This window comes from Coccinella septempunctata, chromosome 3 (genome assembly GCF_907165205.1).
Source record: "Coccinella septempunctata chromosome 3, icCocSept1.1, whole genome shotgun sequence".
In the NCBI taxonomy this organism is placed as follows: Eukaryota; Metazoa; Arthropoda; class Insecta; order Coleoptera; family Coccinellidae; genus Coccinella; species Coccinella septempunctata.
Window position 1 is genome coordinate 42,976,092 of NC_058191.1, and position 19,282 is coordinate 42,995,373.

Below are 19,282 nucleotides of genomic sequence, written 5' to 3' on the forward strand. Positions count from 1 at the left end.
AAAACCGCGTAACGCGTTTATACCACTGCTGTTTTTGTGTCTCTATTAGGTTGGTAAGAAGTTTACATCGTCGGATGCGATGATATTCGTGTCGGTTTTGAATGATGCGAATCACCAACTTTGGGATTTCAAGGCAAATGATGATGGATCTCTATTTCACGTTGATACATACGAGGATATATTGAAAAATTCTTAGCCTACTATAGAACCAAACAAAATTTCAATGTCAAAATATTTTATTATTCAACCTATTCTCATCTTAATTGTATACATTTATTACAGCGAACCTGCAACATCTCTAGACCTCTCAAAAAAAATGTTTCTTCTTGCTCTGCAAACCAGACCACCACAGCTTTTATTACCTCCTCGATGGAACAACATTTACGACCTTTTAAACTTTTTTTAATTGAGGAAAGAGTTGATAGTCGGATCTAAATCTGGTGAATAAGGGTGGTTTTCTAGTAATTCAAACCCTGAATCACGAATTTTTTGCATGGCAACATGAGATTTGTGTGCAGGGGCATTGTCCTGCAAAGACAAAACACCTTTGGATAGCTTTCCGCGTCTTTTCTTTTCAATTTTTTCCCGTAGAGTGGTCAGTAATGTCAAATAGTATTCTTCGGTTATTGTTCTACCCTTATCTAAAGAATCAATCATGATTACTCCATGGCAATTCTAAAAAACTGAAGCAAGATCTTTTCCAGCAGATTTTTGGACACGAAACTTCTTAGGTCTTGGAGAACCAGAGTGTCGCCATTCCATCGATTGTTGCTTTGTTTCTGGATCGTAGAAATGTGCCCAAATCTCATCCATAGTAACAATTCGGTTTAAGAAGTCTACATCGTTTTCAAATCGAGCACAGATCGAACGCGATGCTTCTACCCTTACACGCTTTTGGTCAACATTCGAATATTTGGGGATCCATTTTGCAGCAATTTTTCTCATGTCCAAATTGACGTGAACTATATGATGGACGCGTTCGTATGAAATATTCAGTGCTTCAGATATCCGTTCAAGCCCAATTCGACGGTCTGATAAAAATCATGTCAAGAACTGCGTCGATATTTTCGGAGACTGGCACAGAAACTGGCCTTCCCGATCGGTCATCATCTTCAATGGAAAATTTACCTCTTTTGAAGCTTGCAATCCAATTTTTCACGGTCGCATACGAAGGACATTGATCACCAAGGGTATTAAGCATATCTTCGTAAATCTGTTTATTTCTTAACACTTTTAAATACAGGTATTTGATGATGGCTCGATACTGCAATTTTTCGATTTCCACAATTTCGGTGGACATCGTCCTTCTTTTAATTTATTGCGTAACTCTGGTTTACTTTTTTGACCTCAAACTTCACACTGACACTTCTAATGAGTTATTGTTTGCAGCTATGGTAACGCAATATTTTTTTATGCGTGGAACTGGTCTAGGCTAACTAGATATCAATACATCCTCGTTTTTTCTACATCTCGAGGCTGTGTTTTTCACATAACCGACTTCAAATGCCCCTAGAGGAAAAATCTATATAAGTGTCAAGTCTGAGGCCATTCAATTGACATAATGGTGGCAGTTCCGTGTCTTCATTATTATACTTAAACAGCCTCACCATAAGCTTCTTCAAGCTAATTATGTATATCCAGTCAAAAATTAACATTTTCACACGAAAAGAAAAATCAGTGTCTTTTTTCAGATCTTTGTTTTTTGTAGATCATATTTAAAATCACATCACGCATTTATTTTGCTTCGCTATCGCCAGGTAGTCATTAAGTTTGTGACCTAAAATTAGGTTAGAGGCACAATAACACACACAATTCTGGAAATGATCATTCCGTATAATGAATAAAAGGAGTGAACCGAACAATTCCGTCGCGCAATGAAAGACGAGGCCGGAATTAAGCCATTTGGAATAAAAGACGACGCAAACTCAATTATGTCAAAAATGCAAAGAATTTCAACATCTTAATTAAATGCAATTTCGCGACGTACATCTTCCTACTTTACTGAGATGAATAAGTTTAATTAAATCCTTGTGTTTTATTATATCTTTCGTCCCGCTCGGATCGACTGCGGATTTCGTCTTCTCTCCTCTCACCCTCCTCGCGTCTATCTCGCTCGCAGACCCTCCAAATTTAAATTCATTTTCGCGATTCAACGCCGCGACGCTTTTCAACACGGTTTGGGGTTAGGTAAATATGGCTCGATCTAATAATGTTTTTTGGGGGTAATGTTGCTTCTCGAATTCGCAATCTTTTCAACGCGGTTTCGTTCTGAAATTCAATGTATGTCGTCCGACTATGGAGAACTTTTCAAAAAGAACGGTGAAACACTATGTGGTGTATAGGTTGTAGGGTGGCCCGGCTGAATTAGGGGTAGGATTATATGCATTGGCATATTATCTGGCTCTCCTGCATTTTTGTGTTAAAAATTCAGTTGGCTTGAAAGTGAAACTTTCAGTTAATGAATTAAATAGCAGATAGTTGCAGATTTCAAAATCAACAAAACTAGCAAGCTTCAAAAGAGGTTAATTTTCTATTGATGATGATGACCGATCGGGAAAGCCAGTTTCTGTGTCAGTCTCCGAAAATATCGATGTAGTTCATGACATGATTTTATCACACCGACGAATTGGGCCAAAACGGATATCTGAAGCACACAATATTTCATACGAATGCGTTCATCATCTAGTTCACGTCAATTTGAACATGAGGAAAATTGCTGCAAAATGGATCCCCAAATGTTTGAAAGTTGACCAGAAGCGTGCAAGGGTAGAAGCATCGCCTTCGATCTGTGCTCGATTTGAAAACGATGTAGACTCCTCACACCAAATTGTTACTATGGATGCGACTTGGGTACATTTCTACGATCCAGAAACAAAGCAACAATCGATGGAATGGCGACACTCTGGTTCTCCAAGACCTGAGAAGTTTCGTGTCCAAAAATCTGCTGGAAAAGTTCTTGCTTCAGTTGTTTTGGATTGCCATGGAGTAATCATGATTGATTTTTTGGATAAGGGTAGAACAATAACCGGAGATTACTATTCGACATTACTGACCACTCTACGGGAAAAAATTGAAGAGAAAAGACGCGGAAAGCTATCCAAAGGTGTTTTGTTTTTTCAGGACAACGCCCCTGCACACAAATCTCATGTTGCCATGCAAAAAATTCGTGATTTAGGGTTTGAATTACTATAGAACACCCCCCTTATTCACCAGATTTGGCTCCATACGACTATCATCTCTTTCCTCAACTGAAAAAAAATTTAGAAGGTCGTAAATTTTCTTCCAACGAGGAGGTTATAAAAGCTGTGGGGATCTGGTTTGCAGAACAAGAAGAAACATATTTTTTGAAAGGTTTAGAGACGTTGCAGGTTTGCTGTAATAAATGTATGCAATTTAGAGGGGAATATGTTGAGTAATAAAATATTTTGACATTGAAATTTTGTTTGGTTCCATAGTAGGCTAAGAATTCTTCAATATATCCTCGTATTATTCGGTTATAAATGAGTTTCATCGACGACGAATCAAGAATGGAATAATATTCCCGTAGTTCCGAAAAAAAATCTATCATATACAGATTCCCTTACTTCCTGGATGGAACATATGGATCGTATACGGTGGCCCGTTACCACCGTTAGCCATTTCCCAAATATCTATCGTCTTGACAAAATAGAATTAAATCACTATAATAGTATCCAATTACAGGGAATCCAGGGGTCGTCGGTAGACAGTTTCCGCATTGCTCTATTATGTTCTCGCCCATGTTAAGTGGTTGTCATCTGACAAAGCCTAGATAATCTGAGCCTCCGTTCGGGAATAATGGGCCATATCTAATGCCCCAAAACAACAATTGACGCACACGTCTACCTATTTTTCCTTTATGGAGCGGTTGGATCGATTTAAAACGTGTTTTGACCGCACTAAACGCTTAATGCCGTTGGCATAAAAGATATGATTTACGTTCTTAAAGGTGCTACAGGAACATCTGATGTCACTGATGGATCGAGAACTTAACAAGATTTAGAGAATATCTGTCAATCCTTTCTCCTGTGACTCTGTAACCATTTGAAGTTGGGATTTTTGAATATTTTTATGCTTCTTGCGTTGAGTTTCCTTCGTCGAAGAATTTCGAATTGGGCAAGAATAAAAAGGTCTGTTTAGTCTGAGCTCTTGGTCATTCTACAATTAATGTGAATGAAGTGGCAAGGAAAAGAAAAAGAAAACAATACAAGACAAAGAAAGGAGACTTAATCTGAGAGATACCAAAAAGTTAATTGAGATCTTGCTATGGAATATTCTTACACCAATAAAAAAATAATAACAATGCATACATTTGTTTCGAGTTTTGCTTATTGAAAGATAACTGCCGATAACAGATTGTTTGTAGCAATGACGGCCTTGTTGACCAATTTCAGTAATCTTGCTCCTACTCATCAACCTCCGAAAGTATAATAATTTCCAACCGTGGTATATGCCACCTATTGCTCACTGAAAAATATAAAATGTTCACTGTATTCTGTCAGTTGTGAAAAGAACATTGCGACAGCATCTACGAACTAACCCCCAGGATAAATGTTGACGGGGTCGAAAAGAGAGACAGAAAAACGGAGAATAGAAGAGAAGAAAGGGTTTTAAAAGTGTTACTGGATATGTACGGGAGAAAACAGAGGCGTATTCACTCAAGAATCGGAAAATCTCATCGTTGTGGAGTTCCTCGTGCGAAAATTGAATTGACGTGGTCGATACTCGATGAAAATCCATAATTAAACTAAAAAATGGGATTTTATCTTACAGCGACACGTGTTTCGTTATCACGGCAGCATCTTCAAGTGGAAAAATGGTTGGGCTGTCCAAATTGAACTGCAATTTCGTGAAATACTTGAGGCTTCAAATAGAAAGTTGAACGAATAGGTGTTCAATGAGAATTTCCATAAAAAAGGGCTTCAGAATGAAATTTCCAGGGAAAGGGTTGTTGTTTTGTTATTAGAAAATTTGCGGTAATTATATCGTATTTTCTATGTACAATTCATCTTAAGAAATAGCAGACATCTGGACAATGAACGAACGTTTTTCTTCTTCGAAATATTCGTAAAGATTCGCCATCCCCTTGGATGATCTCCAGTCCATCACTGACCGCCACACAAACCTCCCCGAATAACGAGTTGTCTGTGCGGAGGTGGCGACGCCAAACGGTACTCGTTGGAACTAATTAATTATCGAGTCGCAGTTAATTACTGCCGTAACGAACCCCTCTACACGCCCCCGCCCCCCTCGACAAACGCGTTGCGCTTTGAACTGACAACCCCGGGCCCGAGCGTCAGCCCCCTTTTGTTACTGTATAATTCAATTTTACGCGCGTATGGATTTTCCCAAAACCGGGGCCGGTCGGTTTTGGGCAAACAGATAAATTACTGGGTCCGGTGAGTGCGTCGGGACCGCGGGATTGATGCCGATACGCAATTTGCATCGACGGGGACACTTTTGTGTGCGGGTGACATTTCTGAAAAAAAATCAACTGAACCAATAGACGGAAATTAAGCTTTTGGAAAAAATTCCTACTATGTTTTTCCTTTGGTTGATTACACGACTCTACAAAAAATTTTTCGTTCTTTGTCCTATCGTTTATACTAGGATTTTCCGGTTAATTATGCACAAAAACGAAAAGAGAATACCTTTTTTTGGTATAAAGTTTGTTTTTGTGATAGTTATAGTATCAATACTTATTCTACATTTTTTTAAATAATTTTTAATAATTCAAAAACCGCGCGATGAGAGTGGGGTGTTTACCCTTACAAAGTGTCACTAATCATAATCATAATCATCTTTATTCATACTGTAGCTGCATTTGCAGATGTACACGTCAAACAAATATAAAAAACAGAACATATAGATACAAACACTGCATTGTAAACAAACAACTGCATTAGAAGTCTAAAAAGATCATTGACCCTGCCTCATACATTCATCAAAATATTCATTAACTGAATAAAATGCCTTGGACAACAGAAATGTCCTCAAGCTTGACTTGAATTTTTCATAGGGCAAGCAGCTGATATCTCCCGGTAAAGCATTAATAATTTTTTTGCCAATATAGCTCGGCGATTATTCGAATTTCCGCAATCTATGCACATCCATCGCTAGCTTGTTTTTATACCTCGTATTATAGTCGTGGAAATCGGAATTTTTCTTACTAGTGGGCACTCGAGTCATAAACAACGATAAGGTGTTGTTCACAAGCCCAGACAAACTTCAAATATCGTCAAGAAAGTGTAAATACGATGCTGATGCGTTTTGTTTTATATGTGGTCAATTTATTATAATTCGTGAGGTGAAATACGAATTAAAGACATTTCACGTTCTCTCTGAAGCCTATGAAGCATATTTTGACCGTTCTGTTTGAAATCAAGACAAGCCATGGGCTCTATATGTTGCTTGTATTTATTGTAAATGATATCGTTGAATCAGTCTTCTAAACGCAGAAGCAAACTTTTTCATGCCATATATTTTTTTTCGTCTAATTAATATCTAAACTATCGAAATTTTTTGCTTTGCAGTCAAAGTCAAATTTGGTGTTGACCCGTGTAATTTAATTAGTGATCAATCATTTGGTGTAGCTAGGTCGAAGGAATTTATTAATGATATGGGCTGTGGCTATACACAGTTTGTCTTTGGGTATATATAAGCAGGTTGGACACCTGAGATATTACAGAGTATAGATAGCAATTTGTCGAAAAACGGAAAAACATGCGAAGGAAAATTCTCCGCCTTACATGGAAGATTGATTTGAATGTCCGTTTTATCAAAAACATTTCGCATTATTTTCGATATAAGCATACATGTCCTTGTTGCATCGAATTGACAATTTGATACAATTTCTGGGTTTGTTCTTACATTTAGGCTCGGTTGTTCAATTCAAGATGAAGCCGAGATTTAAGTTGATCCTGGATTAACGTGACAGATTTGAACGGTAATGTCAAAATTAATCCAGGATTAATTTTAATCACGAATTGAACAACCGGGCCTTATGGTTTTGTCATAAACACCTCGACTACTTAAGTGTTCTGTGATAGTATCAATACTGTATAATTTTATATCAACCCTATGTAAAATTCTTATACAATATTTTTCAATAACTAACTTTGACACTTCAGTAGTGACAAAATCACCCATGTTATGCATAAAACCCATGAAAATCTCACACTCTGTCGAAAAACTTTAATTAGAGATTGATTACCTACAGATTACGTGATAATTTTAGGTTGGAGGCAAGCGAATTTTTTTTTTATTTTGAGTTTGAATAAAGAGGTGTTTCACTCGTACAAATATTTCAACAGTAGATTCTTGAGGTCAAATGAAATAGGATAAGGAGAAGAAGTCTGAACGCACTCAGATTATTGAACCATTTTATTATCCTATTATCAAATCGCACTCATGGTTTACAAATGAAATACTTTTTCCTACACCATTTTTCCGAATAGGCTCGGTTTGAAAGGTACAGGCCACCACAAATGGTTTTATAGAATGAAATGAATTTCGGAATATAATTTTTCATTTATTTGATGAATCTTTTTCGAACACAAGATTTCAACCACGTCTTCCAGTTTTCTCATTATGACCATAAAATGTAGCAAAAATTCAAAGATGCTAACTTTTGTAACTTATTGGACGCTATCTAATGAATATTTGAACGTTCTGTAAAATAAAAGTATTCTTCATATTTCCTCGTGTAATGAGTAATTTGTTAATTGTTCGAAAATCAAAAAGTAACTGTAAAATTTGAAGAATTGGGTGCTTTGGCTGAATACAACTCTCTTTAAAGGATCCACAGATTTGAAGTGTCACAGATTTATAGCTAGTTATTCTGAAGGTAATTTTGTTTTTTCCAGGGGTGGCACTGCTCATTGTGAAAATTTAAAATGAATCGGAAAAAATGGTATAGGAAAAAAGTGTTTCTTTCTAACCTCGAGAACCTACTGTTAAAATATTTGTACGTGTTGAACAGTCGCCCTGTATAATTGAAATATTTTGATAGGTAGGTACTGTTGTAAAATTCACCAATTTTATTGTTCTAGATGCGAAAGAGTTATAGGTTGGTAATATTTGAACAGATCGTATCGTATAATAACACATAGAAAAAACTGCAACCATCGTATACCCTCCTGAAGAATAATTAGAGTAATCCAAACATAACCAATTATTCTGCAGAACCAGAACATCAGACGTTCTTCGAACCTCCTAAATTCAACCGAATCCAACCTCCAGAACTGATGCAGAAAGCAAGAACTAAACCATAGGAAACGACCCCCGCAAACGTCGGAATTACCCTTTCCCCGATTCGCCATACACACGGGACGTGCATCAAATGAAATTCCAAATTAAGAGAAGACCTCTCCGTTATTTGTAATTCGTAATTATTCGCCTCAAGATGGCTTATCCCGCCGCCCCCGCCCATCCCCGGGCTTAATGTTGCCTCATCGTGGTCTCTGCCCGGATATATACGATAGTGGAGGATATTTGGAATTCCGGTTGTTTTGCATTCATTTCTAATCTCTATTCTCTATCGTGCATGTGAGGTGCTATTCGTGTAAATTAAGGCTGGAAATCCATTATGTGGCACGAACGCTTGCCGTTTTCGTTCTAAAGGGTGGTAATGGTTTAGATGAATATGATTTTTCTGGAAGGAATAATGCCTGGTGGTATTAGGTAGATAATATTCTAGCTCTAGAGTGCTAGAGGTTAGGATACAATCATCAAGTTGAAATGAATTTTCTTTGTCTTCTAACAAAAAAAGATACATATTTATTGTAAAGGCGTGATACAATTTACACCGTAAACTGCAGCTCACGTACTAAACTTATCATAGATTTTTTTCATTGAGATTGATAGTAGAAACATAACAGTAAATTTCGTAATTCCAATTCGTACAAATGAAGATGTTCTTTCGAATTTATACACCATCATCGATACTTACTATCAACTTCAAGAACAGGCCTATTATTTGGCAGATTACTCTTTACTGGTATTGTGTATTCAGGTGATGTTGGAGGTTAGCCATATTTGTTTTTTTCTCTATGGGTAATCACCTAGGACACCTAGTAGGATCTATGTGGCAGATGGTCAAAAACGTATGATTATCGCAGTTTTTGAACTTTCACTCAACTCTCCCAAAACAAATTCATATGGACAGAAGATCATTATTGGCAGAAAAATTAAACGCAATCGAAATCGAAACTTTGAGCGATCGGTTAGTTATAGGCCACCCTGTAGGCGACAAGCCACGTCACTTCAGGTAAATATAGGTGGTGAACCTTGAACACCTCTCATTGAGACGCGAGAGCAAAGAAATTAAATGCCATTGTGCCCTCGCACCAGGAAGTGACCCCCTCACCCCTCGATGCTTGACTGCTCCACATGAATTAGGCTTTTCACACGTTTTAATTTCGAGCAGCCCGATCCGAATGGTATTTTTAGGAAACTGCATTAGAATCTTCACGATGTATGGTTTCGATCATTGAGAAAATGTTTAGTTTATGTTGTGAATATTTTCAATTATGGGCCCCCTACCAACAAATATTTGAATTTGATTCCAGAGTTTCAGTCTCACTTTAAAATCGATGTCTTGTAACTTGAAGCTATGATGAAAAAGATTCAGTATTTACGCAAGTGTTTAATATATTTAAACTAACAGTTGTTATCCTAGTGCATATCAAACAGTATGATAGACCGATAAGGGTTTTAGGTCGATCATCCACAGACCATATGATATTAAATCAAATCTCATCATTTCGAGATCTGCCACGGGGTGGAGTTCCATTGTGGAACTCACCCTCTCCGCTCCCATCATCACACCACTCTCTATTGTGTTGCCCGTTCGGTTCATTATTGATTTCCAGTTATTTCCACCCAACTATTTAGCAATACTACCGACTGCATTAAACGGGTACGTTGGATTCGATGGTACAAGGGCGGAAACTGTTCTTCGCTAACGGGTTTCACCCCTGAATTCTTGACCCTAAGACGGATTTGCGTCGAAATTTCATCATTACGCAAAAGTTTAGGAAAAAAATGTTCGACCTGCTGTAATATAGTATCTAATGTTTAGGGATTCTATATTTGAAGGCGGTTTGCGTTGCACTGTGACCTTAAGATCAGAGCTATTTTAGTTGCTATGTCGACTACAGCTTGCCGTCCAGTTCTAGAGTTATAGATCTCTTCATTCCTGCAAGTTTCTCGTTCAAAGCTTTTTTTGTGTTGGCTAGCAATGGCGAGGCATGACTGGGTTGTCTGGGGTTCCTCTACAAAGATTTTGCTCTAGGCAGTTTCTCCTAGATCCTTTCTCATAAGGTGCTTCCTGAGACGACAATGACGTGGATCACAGCAAGAAGTTGTAGCATATTCTTGCTAAGGTCCAGATACTTCTGAGAACTTGCAGTGTTAACTGCTTTGAGTGTTCCAGCCTTGGTGGATTCTCCTTCAAGTGTTTCTTGTGGAAAAAAAGTTTTTGCACCTTTCCTGGCATGTATATTGGCTTCTTTATTACGTTCAATTCTCGAATTACCAAGAATCCTTGTCATTCTTGCCAGCTCTGAATACTCCTGTGCTACTCCTCCTTGTAGTGGATTTCGAACTGTCTATGTACCATCTCCTTTTCCACTTAGTATCGTAGTGAATGTTTCCTCGAAGCTATAGTTTCAAATATCGTCAGGTCACTGAGAAGATCAGCCGATAGGATGTACTTAGTCAGAGAGGTCTAATCTATTGTATAGGGAACATAATCGAATTGTAAATCCATTGGAATATCAAGAGGTTTGACTCTCGCCCAGTCATACAACGTTTTTTTCAAATAAGAGAGTGTCGGTTTGAAAAACCCTTCGTGTATTGCATGACGTTCGGACCGCGTAGCTGTTACGCACCTGAACGCGCCTTCGTCGCATCCCCCTCCTCCGAAAATAACGCGCGATAATTAGAATTTCATCATTTTTCGCGACATTTCCAAACTGTGTGCCCTTTTTGGCGCGCACACATCGTCGTACATCACAATGGATAATTAATTAATATTGGACTCAATTAAATCGTTAGCGCGACTCTTTTCATCGGAGGTATGAGGGTGAAACGCAAAAGCCACGGCACAAACGGCGCGCTCCGCACTGATAATTAAAAAACTTTCCATTCGATTTTAAGAGCGCACACCGCGGGTTCTTTCTTCCCGTCGAAAAGGATAATTGACTGCGCTCGTATGAAGTCTTTCCATGTTTATGGTAGTCAAGTGAGCACGCGGGGTTAGCGATTTTCCGAAATAACAGGGATTTTCACAAAGAGGACAAGTGCGAAAACGGGGTGGGGTTTCGGGCACAATACACAGGCTGTCGCGGGAAAGGGGACGCGCGCGCTGTCGAATTTTCTGCCAGAGATGAAGGGAGCCGCAGGAATGCTGGGAAGACATTTTTCGGTATGAAAGAAGAAAGTATTTTTGCCCGATCAACATGTACTGATACATCTGCGAGGTTCAGATGAGTACCTACGTGTATATAAGTTGAATTATAATTGTTGTCGATTTCATTTATGACTTAATCTCAAAATATCTTCGTTGAAAAAAAAACCATGGCGCATTTTATGCATACCGTCTGAGCGAATTCGACGTTGAAAGAGTTGAGATCTTCGAACTGGAGAAGAGATGACGTGGAGAGATTGGAATAATGCGCTCTTGAAGTCTGGATAAGCCCTGGAAGGGGAATTGGGTTGAAGCGAAGAATTTCGTCAGCCGAAATTAAAATCTTGAGACAATGGCGCGGCTGCAATTTTTTCGACACTGCCAGATTACTACTACTTACAGCCACTTCGCAAAGATTAAACACTGGATATCTTTCTGGTCGGCCGATCGCTGCTGGCTCGTACACGACATTTTTATGAATAACCAAGAGGATATGTACTGATTACAACACCTTGAAACTCAAATAATTGAATATGGTGTGATTCTCAAATATCCCAGTATAGAAGTTATATTTTTATTTTCCATAGAAGTTTTTGTGAACAAATGTCGAAGACCGATATACATTGTAGAAGTTTAATATACAAGGTGTAAATGAAGAGTTGGGGGGAAAAGGATTTCTTGTGAAAAATTGTGTGGGTCTTGTATATAATATTTTTTTGAGCATCCCTTTCTTAGATACAGCTCCCTGCTCCCTAAAGATGGCACCTGAACAGCGAATTTTCAATTAATTATCCAGAAACCTGACATAAAAGAAATTAAGCTGAAATTTTATAAGAGCGAGAAGAGAATCAAATATAATTTTAGAGCACAACTATAATATCAACATGATATCCGCCTAGTACGTAAATTTAAGTACGACGATAATTCCGACCTGTTGATATTTTATTTTCAAAAACTGTTACTTTTAACAAGAAATTACAAAGGACAATATTTGCTCAAAATTAAACAAGCTATCAAAAATTAATTTTTCAATAGAAAAATGTTTCCTATGAAACAAATTATTGATGATTTTCTACCCTTTACAATTGTAGGGAACACCAACATATTTTTTTTGACCCCCTTGTCACTCCCATAGAATGTGTACCTCAGATTCATTTCTGCTTATTCTCTGGTTTCTAAGAAAATAATTAAAGATTGTTTTTCATGTGCTGTATATTGGTTTAACCCTGTATATATGTAAAAATTTCATGGTCGCAACATTCTTGTAGATTGAAGATTGAAATTTGTTCATTCTTGCTTATAACCTCTAAAATTTGACGTAAAATCGACCTGTCAACTGGAAAATGTGAACAAATTCAGGACATCCTGAATATCGATCAAACTTCCATCACTTCTTTCACTGTTGACCCTCTCTGACCGTAATGAAATTCGAGAATAATCGTTGTCTTTCACGCCTTCGACAAGACGCCAAAGACAACTGAATATTATCAATTCCCACATATCGCAACCCCGCTCAGCTACCGGTTCATTCAAATTTCCCCCCAATAAAAAGCACAATCATCGCGTAATTATAATTAAAATCGTTCGACGATCGGAACGCAAGATAACGCCAACAAATTAATTATCCACTTAGCGTTTCCTGTTTATTTTAGCCACGGTAAAAATTAAACCGAACCTTTAACACGCGCCCATGTCGATCATTGTGCTTAATTCCGTGTAATCGGGGAAAAATTCCGCACAGTCACTCGGCTACCTGATCGTTAGTATGCGTTTTTTTTTTATTCAACAGTCGAAAAGAAGGAAGCCGAAATTACCCCGTATATTTCCGATCGAAGTTTTGAATTGGTTCGGTTCGTTGTGTTTCACAGTTAGATCGCTCGGTTGTTTCTAAAAGGATGTTGTTACTGAAAATTGCTGTCTACAACGATTATTATGCAAGATGGCTGAATAAGGAGCCGTCATTTGAAGAGGACAACTCGATTAACGTGTGTTCTATTTGAGAAGCGCGTTTTCTTGCCCAAGTGTCATAAATGACATTTGACGTAACGCCAATGAAAAAATAAACGCATTGTCAAATGCGTTTTCGATGTTTTCATAAACTCTTCATATATGATTTTAGATGTCCTGATGTGCTTTAAAATTTATGGCACCGTTGTATATATATTATCAAAAAAAATATTGTAATGAATCTGACAAGGTGCAGCTAAAACAGAGTAATATTGTTCAATTTAAAGGTTTACCTGCACCTCAATAGTAGAATATTTTAAGCTCTTATTAGGAATCTACAGCTATCAGATCATGCAGCATTATAGATGCTGTTGACTAATCAATCTCCTGTTGAGTGAATTACGTCCAAAGTTTCATTTGACCACGTTATTTTCACTCGATTAAGTATAATTGGCAATCAGTTTGATGAGCTATGAGGGAGCTCAATTTCATATTATCCTAATTGTTTGTTCCTCTATCACGAATGATAACATTGAGAAACGTCCCATATTCATTAGATCGTAGCATTTACTTCTGAATTAATCCCTCTATTCTCCCCAGGGTTGAAAGCGCTGCTAATTTCACAAAAATGTTAATCGTCTCCAATATCATCGAAATTTTATTAAATTCCACATTGAAATCAATTCAAAAAAAGAATAAGCGTTACTCGAATCTGCCAAATTCTACTCAATCGTGAAGTTGGTTCACTAGATCACTGGATATGTCCAGTGTCAATGGAATTTGTAACTTTCCAGTTTCCCATTAGGCAAAATTTAAAAAAATTTCACACGAGCTTTCCAAATATGCTTTCGGAGAAGCTACTGAACAAAAAACTCCCCTCATATTGATAGAAAATTCAAATAGAGAATCATTTAAACATCGAAAAAAATTTTAGAAACTTTCAAGAAAAATTTTGTCCTTTCTAGGAAAAGCGGAAGTGAAAATGAAAAAAAGTCAGGAATTTTTCTATATGAAATTAATTTCCGAAAACTAGTCGAATCTGAAAAGAACTGTTTTCCTGATGGATTTTTCGTTCATCCGTAGAAATGATGAACCAACATTTATCAAAAAATGTATTAAATAAAAATCCTCGTATTCAAAATGAGGAGAATTTCTATATTTCTGAGGCTTAAATAGCAAAATATTCTTGTTTAATCGTTTGTTGTAATATTATGTAGTAGATTTTATGTTTTCGTCTCATTAGTAAGTATTGGACAAGGTAATGATTTTTTTTTAATTCACCAACAAAAGGTTTAAATTCCGATGAAATATTTCCATAATGCAATGGATATTACCAATTGATTCGAATCGGGAGAAATTAACTGAAGAATCGACGTTTCCGAGCAATCGGAACTGATGTGACCTGGCAAATTGATGCAGCGAACCGGGGCATGCTGATGGCAAGCCAGGAAGCTACTGCTTTCACGAACTAATTATACGGCCCACATCAAATTACCAATTAGTATTGATGTTCAGCGCCCGCCAAAATGAACTATTGATCCTTTTGGCATCTTCCACAACGGGCTGGTGCGATAAATATCATTTTCAGGGCCTTTAAACGTCGCTAATAGCTCATAAGATCACTTATGTTGGGAGCCAAACCTTTAATGAGGCGGTTTGAAAAAATAAAAATATGCAATGACATGCAATATGTGAGAAATTTCTGATTATCGAAAATAGAAACGAATGTTTTTCAGGAATATTTCATAGGAATCAAATCATTCTAAATCGATCGTCTATTATCTTGAATGAAACAAAAGAATCTTCCAGATGGGTTGTCTAGTAGTGCGAAAAAATAATTTGTCTGTAATTCATTGTGGTATTCGAAATAGTAGTTTCATGTATTTTATTGTTCAATGGAAAATAGTTGAAAAGTAACTTTCGTATTAATAATAAAAAGTATGTGAGACAGGTCGATCAATGCCGCCTTGATTATCTATCATTTCTTTCGGGATTTCTGTACTCAACCTTAATTTTCTTTTGTCTTTTGTTCATATGCCTATGCATATGTCATTTTATTTTTGACCGATGCTCATAAGTAATGTTGAATTAGTCAATTTAAAAAAATACTTATTCTATGGTTCTATTTTCTAAAAATTTCGAAATGAACTACTTTTACTTAAAAATCAATTCTTTGCCACTTTTTTACCGAGTATAGGTGTACATTCCAAATCCGAAGATAGTGGCAAAGGAACGACACGACTCCTTGTATGTTATGTAAGATATTCGAGTTGAATATGACCTGGAATCTCTTCAACGGGCCTTATTCCTTTTCATTCCATTCACAACCAAATCGTTCCTTACCCGCCGGAACCCGATTACGTTTCTTTTCAATCGGTGCGAGCTGTAATACACAGCAGCGCCAAAAGTCTGGTTTTATTTGGCCAACAATTCGGCCCTATCAGAATTCTTCAGATCCGATTTTGCACCACTGATGTAACAATTATTATTACCAACGTATATAACAGAATAAATATTCCTACTTTCAATTAGGTATTCACTGATGAATGTTTCGTTTGTTTTAGAGTTCTTCAGAGTAAAAGCAAGCATGTCTACATGATCCGGTGAATTCAAACTGTATGTTTCGTTGAATTTGACCATGCTACTGAGTGAATTCAGAATGAATTAGGTAGATTTTTTTCAGATATTTCGCTAACAAAAGTAATTCGTTCGATTTTGAATGCAAAATATTTGGTCATTATTGAAATATCTTCAATTGAATTATTGAAATCAACAATAGAACGGGTGTTGTATACATAACATAATAAGTAGATGATTTCATACTGAGAACATAAGAATATATTTCATATTCATTCAACTAATCAGAATTTTCATTTTCAATAATATAAAGTATCATAACAAAAGTTTAAACGAAAGGAATGTTGAAAATGTCAATCGAACTAACGTTCATCATTCAGAATATTGTTGAGCATGATGTCGATTCGTACAAAATTACTTTGTAGAAATACAAAGGATAACAATGAGGTTTAATATAGAATGAATAAAAAAAACACTTGATCTGGATGAATAATAGTGTAGAAAACCTATATGAAGTAATAAAGCATGACAAAATAATTTCTGTAAATAGAAAGAAGTATACTGTAACTGAAATAGAAACACTGAAACAATGAGAAAAAGTGGGATCCAAAAATATCTCGGGAAAAAAAAAGAGGTTTCACGATTTTGTCAAAATGTATGTTGATATTTCAAATAGTTCTACTTTGAACTTGGTGTTTGGTGCTTTCTATCATTTTCTGAATATTCGTTATTTAAAGACTAAAAAAGTTGGTAAGTTGTTGATATATGTATCTCCTATTCTATATTGACCTTAGCAGAACTGTGATAATCTGAAAATACTCAATTTGAGAGAAAAATTTTAGTCATTCTATCATAAATAGTTTCAGAGCTGAAACATTTTATTTATGTTCGCGGCTTTTTCCATTTTTTCATTTTGCTCTGCTCTACCAACACGTCTGAAATAATGAATCGCTTAATTCACAGTAACAACATTCATTCTCTTTTTAATTTCGCATACTGTAGAAATCCGGTTTGAAGAATAAACGTCAAATTTTTCTTCGATGATAGACATTTGAAAACTCACCAGCTGGACTGTTTTGGTGTCCTGTCAAACCCAACACGGCCGCCGGGTTGTGTCCACCAGCACCGGCGTTCATGCCAGCCGCTGCGGCTATATTATGCGGCAGAAAAGCCGCAGCAACAGCCGCGTGTGCGTTAAAATATGCCATGCGGCTGGCGGCCATAGTCATGTGATGATGATTGAAGCCGTGATCCGTCGGGAAGCATGTAGGCCCCTGCATGTGTCTTTGAGGGTAAACATTAGGCGTTATAGCGGAAACTGCTGCCGTCGGAGACCTGTGTTGCGAATCTGACAGGCCTAGAAGCTCCTGTATGGCAAAAGGCGAACGTTGCGGCATTGTCTGAGATGGCTTGTTTATTATACTCGGCGCAGTCACGTGAATCGTGTCTAAATTATCATTGTTCATGTTTTTAGGGATGCACTATGTTATTACACCGATAATCTTAGGGTTCTATGCTAGATCTGTATTCTCGCGTAGGATATACACTCATTTTCACGTTGCACAAAGTCCAAAATTCAAATTTCCTCACAATCGTCAAACACTCGAACGAAAACTATCGTGCATATGAAGGGATCACAATCAAGCTGTAATTTTTCTCGTTGTTCAAATTGAGCCTGGACCGCTCATGAGCGAATGCAGAGACAGACTGACGACTCCAATTTGAGTATCGTGCACTGCGGCTTCACTTAGCAAGATACTCCCTAATATTCTATCCTGAAAAGGTTCCCTTAAAAGAGGCGTATCCTGAAACCATCCAATAAACTAACCCAAAGTCGATTTCCGGACGTACCCGCGATTCTCGACCCTACCGCCATTTTGGATACGAACCGGATTCCCGCCAAGCGTTTCGCGCGCTGGGTGGGACTTGATGCTCGATTGTTTCTTGACGTTGGGTCTTATTGCACCCCGATTTAGGTGTCATTTTCCCTCGTCATGGTCCCTGCTCTGCGAAGGTTTACAGTTGTAATTAGTAGTGACGTGTTCAACTATTATAATTGGGGAACTGATTAATTGGCTCTGACTAATTTCGGAACGTTATTTTAGTCCTGTTGACATAAAGTAGTGCTTTCATTATCTAATTTTCTGGGGTGTAATTGGACATGTATATTATCGAAACAAACTGGAGAGTATTCGTGACTTGGTTGTACTACTAAATTGTAATGGATAATAAATGAATTGTTAAAATTTCTTGATAAAGTAATCAACAGCCTTTTTCTAAAGTCAGCAAAATGAGTGTTAGTTTATCAGAGGCGTTATCAGATCATAACTAGGACACTTTGCGACTAAATCGCAAAGTGCCAAGCTCCACAAATTGATTGAATTATGCCTGAAACGTAGATACAGGCTCTTTCCTTATGAATGAGTCTACCAACATAGTGGGCGACAATCTATAGTTCGAAAGCCTTTACGTAAAAAGTAGCACAGAAAAAATTTCAAAACGCGATGTTACAATCATTGATAGAGACCCTGTAAAATAATATAAAAATGTTTATTTTCGAAAATCCTACATATACAACTACATACATATCTATACATAATCAGAACGAAAATACTTATCAAATTCAAAATTATAATGATACAACAATAATAATAATCCTTTATTTACACTTCCACAAAAATTGATTAAGAATCAGCGTTTTATATCGATTTATTGTCATTCGATAATTATGAACATTCAGAATGGGTATGATTCTAACGTCATTCTAAAGTCCCTTTAGTCTTTAGAGGGACGAAGACATATATCGTGTGACAATAAAACGATGAGTATATAACACTGAGTCCTTATCAATTTTCGAGGAACTGTAAGTATAGGATTATTACATCTATAAGATGTTGAATTCGATAGGTAACTATTTCAGTGCATTCGGAAATGAGAAAATTTCATTTTCTTCTAAAAACCGAATGAATACTCGCATCGAATTTGGCTTATAGCCATATTCGAAAAGTTCGAATTTTGACCGAGGCCAGCCCTTTGTTTAAAGTTTTCTTCAGTGAGAAAAAATACTTCAAAATTAAGCCTTTTTAGATCTCGAAAATATCTCGAAATAAAGATGCTTTGAGTGCGCATGGATCATCGGCAGAACAAATGGCACTTAATTTTTATTTCAAAGTATTTTCTGCACGCAATCTTCCGGCAGCATTCGTCTTCTGGAATTCTTTTCATTAACCGGAGCAGTTATCCATGCAGACAGATACACTACATTCGGAAAAAAAATATCAGATTAAACAGTTCTATTCATCAAGTCATAAATGAACTAACATATTTCAT

General features: G+C 37.0%; 2 protein-coding genes across 8 annotated transcripts in view; one reads left to right on the plus strand and one right to left on the minus strand.

The window, feature by feature from the left end:
* LOC123310515 (visual system homeobox 2-like) overlaps positions 1-18,494 on the minus strand; it is a 78,952-nt gene extending 60,458 nt beyond the window's left edge. For both annotated transcript variants that reach the window (XM_044894015.1, XM_044894014.1), the window contains exon 1: positions 17,016-18,494. In XM_044894015.1, coding sequence (XP_044749950.1) covers positions 17,016-17,418 — 403 coding nt within the window. In that variant the 5' untranslated portion in view covers positions 17,419-18,494. The remainder of the gene's footprint in view (positions 1-17,015) is intronic.
* LOC123310517 overlaps positions 1-19,282 on the plus strand; it is a 111,237-nt gene that overhangs the window by 76,480 nt on the left and 15,475 nt on the right. The gene's annotated exons all lie outside the window — the stretch shown is intronic.